The sequence below is a fragment of the Athene cunicularia genome, unplaced genomic scaffold, assembly GCF_003259725.1.
Source record: "Athene cunicularia isolate RWA unplaced genomic scaffold, athCun1 SCF_330, whole genome shotgun sequence".
Taxonomy (NCBI): domain Eukaryota; kingdom Metazoa; phylum Chordata; class Aves; order Strigiformes; family Strigidae; genus Athene; species Athene cunicularia.
This window is the reverse complement of record NW_020799412.1, coordinates 1-3,086: the sequence shown is the minus strand read 5'-3', so window position 1 is coordinate 3,086 and position 3,086 is coordinate 1. Positions and strand designations below refer to the sequence as shown.

Here is a 3,086-nt window from a genome sequence, read left to right as displayed (position 1 = left end):
GGCACCCCCAGAGCCCCACTTCAGTGCTCTTTGCACCCCCCAGCCCCTTTGCAATGCCCTTGGCACCCCCAGAGCCCTGCTTTGATGCCCTTTACACTCCCCCACTCCCTTTTTGACACCCTTGGCATCCCCCCCATCCCTTGTTTGACACCCTTTACACACCCCCAGCCCCTCTCCGATGCCCTTGGCGTGTCGCTGCCACCATGGGATGATGCTTTATGTAAGGTGGGAGTCGCATGCGGCTCCTCGGCAGCATCTCGTGGGCTCTCCTCCCTTCCCTCCTCCCAGCTGCTTTTTATAGCCTCCAGTCTCCTCCTCGGCGTCTCGGGGTTTGGTTTTTTTTTTTTCCTCCTCCGACTCATTTTTTTATGTAACTTGTCCTTCTCGGAGCCTCGTCGCATGAGACAGTGGGACTGGTGATGCGGCTGATTTCAGAGAGGCCGAGGACATCGTTTCTTTCCTCTATTAAACCCAACCTGGGATGAGCAGTGAAGGAGATAGGGCTCCATTAGCCCCAGTTTGATCTCTGCAACAGGGATCACCGCCCACATCACCTTTCCACACCCTGCAGACATTGCCCTCACCCCCTTTCAAGCATGGTTTTATTTTCACACCCCCAAAAATGGGGCTTTTAGGGGTGCCAGGGCTGAGACTTCTGCTTCCCTCCCCACTGAGAGCGTCTTTGCTGGTGCCACGTGCCCGGTGATTCCTGTCCCATCACTCACCAAACTTTTTTTGCCAGGGAAATATATGTCAGAAGATATTTATTAGCAAGGCTGGGCTCAAAGAAACGCTCCCATACTGTTATTAGAAAAATTTTTTACCTAAATCTTTATCCAAACTCTGTGTAAGAACAAGCTCCTGTCCTTCGGGAGGTGACTTCCCTCGTAGGGTTGGGCTTTCCTGGGGACAAAATCGTGCTGCTTCCTCAGCTCCTTGGTGATTTTAACCACTTTAAGCTTGACCAAGGACTGATGGAAGCTGTAAATTAAAGTGGGATCTCTAATAATCTGCATTTAAGAGGGAGTCATAGGCTGTGTGGGGGATTTTTCTCATCACTTTTCGCCTCTTGGAGAGGATGTTTGTGCTCTGTTGATCCTAGGGGCGATGTTTGGCTTCGCCTCCTACTACGGCGACCACATGGTGTTGCAGAAGGAGCCAGCGGGAGCCGTGGTGTGGGGCTACGGGGAGCCAGGGGCTGCCGTGACTGTGGTTCTCTCCGGGGCTGGTGGCCTCGTCATGAAGAAGAAGGCGCAAGTTAAAGGTGGGTCCTGGACCCTCGCCGGTGGTTTTGGTGGCTGAGGAGCACCAGTCCAAGCCCAGATTGGACCCACTGGGTTTGTCCCATTGCTGGATGGGAGGTGGCTGTGATGGTGATGTCTCCCCTGGGGCCACGCTTTTGCCTTCTCCAGGAGATCTGTGGGGAAAGCGGGGGGGTCAGCCGTCCCTCTCCCCATCGGCCTTTGCTCACTTTGGTTTCCCAACAGCAGGATCACGTAGGTGCCGAGCGGGAGCCGAGCTGCCGCTGGAGTGGGTGGCACCGCGTAGGCTTTGAGCCGAACGATGAGGCTGTGGAGGGGAGAGGGGAGGGGATTCAGCTCCTCTCCCTGTCAAAACCTTTTTTTTTTTTTTTTTTTATGTCTTCCCCCCTCGGAGGGGATCTCTGAGACCTGAAGGATGTCACAGAGCCTTCCTTGAGCCTGGGAGGCATCTCAAATCTCATTCCCTGCCAAGTGAGTTGGGGGGCTGCCCTTCACCTTTTTGAGGGGGGGTGAAACTGCTGCCAAAAGAGCTTCTCCACAAGCTGGAGGCGTTTTGGGAGAGAGCAGCGATCTGCTGCTCTTGGGAGATCTGCAGGATCCGGTCCCAGCCGGGCCAGAAAATCCATGCTAAGCTCCAGCAGAATATCTTTACGCCTCAAATCGGCGCCTCTAAAATTAGCTGGAGACATCTCAGTGTCACACACACCAAGCTGCTCCTGTAATCCTGGTTCCTCCCAGCAGCTTCTGCTCTGACACACATTTGTCTTCAAGATTTTCTTTTTAACCCCTATGTTCCTGCAGGAGGAAAGACCCTCCAATGGTGGACAGCTTCCAAAATCCACTTCCCCAGCCTGGCTCTGCGGTGGCGAAGCTTTCCCTCGTCGCCTGTCTGGTTGTTGGCTGCTCATTTGCAAAGATCTTGAGATCTTTGTTGGGTTTGTGAAAGATAAGCACCGTCCTCTTCTTCTAGGACCTTCTGGGATGTGGACAACTGTCCTGGACCCTATGGATCAAGGCGGTCCCTACACGCTGACGGCTGGGCAGGGCTCGGAGAACGTGACGCTGTGGGATGTCTACTTTGGCGACGTGTGGCTTTGCAGCGGGCAGAGCAACATGGCAATGACGGTCCTGCAGGTGAGCACCGCGGCCTGATCCTGCTGCCTCAGGCAGGGATCAGGCAGGGAAGTGCCATGCACGCTCCTGACCCTTCCCTAGGTCGCCAATGCCAGCCAGGAGCTGGCCGCCGCCGCTCACTACCCCTACATCCGCATCTTCGCCGCAGCGCCCGCCCGCTCTGACATGGAACTGGATGACCTGGAGCGAATCGATTTGCCGTGGTCCATCCCCACAGCTGGTGAGTGCAAGACACCTCAAAAAACCCCAAAAAAGCCCAGAAATTGCTTTTTTTCCCTTTGCAGCCCACTGTTTCTTGAACAGAAAACCTGGGCCACGGGAATTTCACCTACTTCTCAGCCATCTGCTGGTTGTTGGGGCGTTACCTCTACGAGGCTCTGCGGTACCCCCTCGGGCTGGTGGAGGCGGCCTGGGGGGGCACCCCTATCGAGGCCTGGTCTTCCCCCAGAGCTCTGCGGGCGTGCGGGCTCCTGGGGGATGTGGAGAGGTGAGAGAAGATGCAGGGGAAACCTTGCTGTCTGATTTTTGGGGGTATCCTCACCCCTGCCACTTTTGGGGGGGCATTGTCTGTCCCTTCCCATCCCAATCCCGCTCCCGGAGCCCCGCTTTCCCCTCTGTGCACCATTTTACCCACTCTGGGTAAAATCCCCAGATTTATGCTCATGCTGAGGACATAGGGCACATCTGGGC

At 55.6% G+C, this 3,086-nt stretch overlaps 1 protein-coding gene across 1 annotated transcript; it reads left to right on the top strand.

The window, feature by feature from the left end:
- Window positions 1-29: 29 nt before the first annotated feature.
- SIAE (sialic acid acetylesterase) lies at window positions 30-2,883 on the top strand (the record flags this gene model as incomplete). The annotated part of the gene is made up of 4 exons (XM_026867396.1): window positions 30-1,264; window positions 2,233-2,396; window positions 2,478-2,616; window positions 2,700-2,883. Coding segments are annotated over exons 1-4 (644 nt in total), but the record flags the coding sequence as incomplete, so codon positions are not given.
- Window positions 2,884-3,086: the final 203 nt, after the last annotated feature.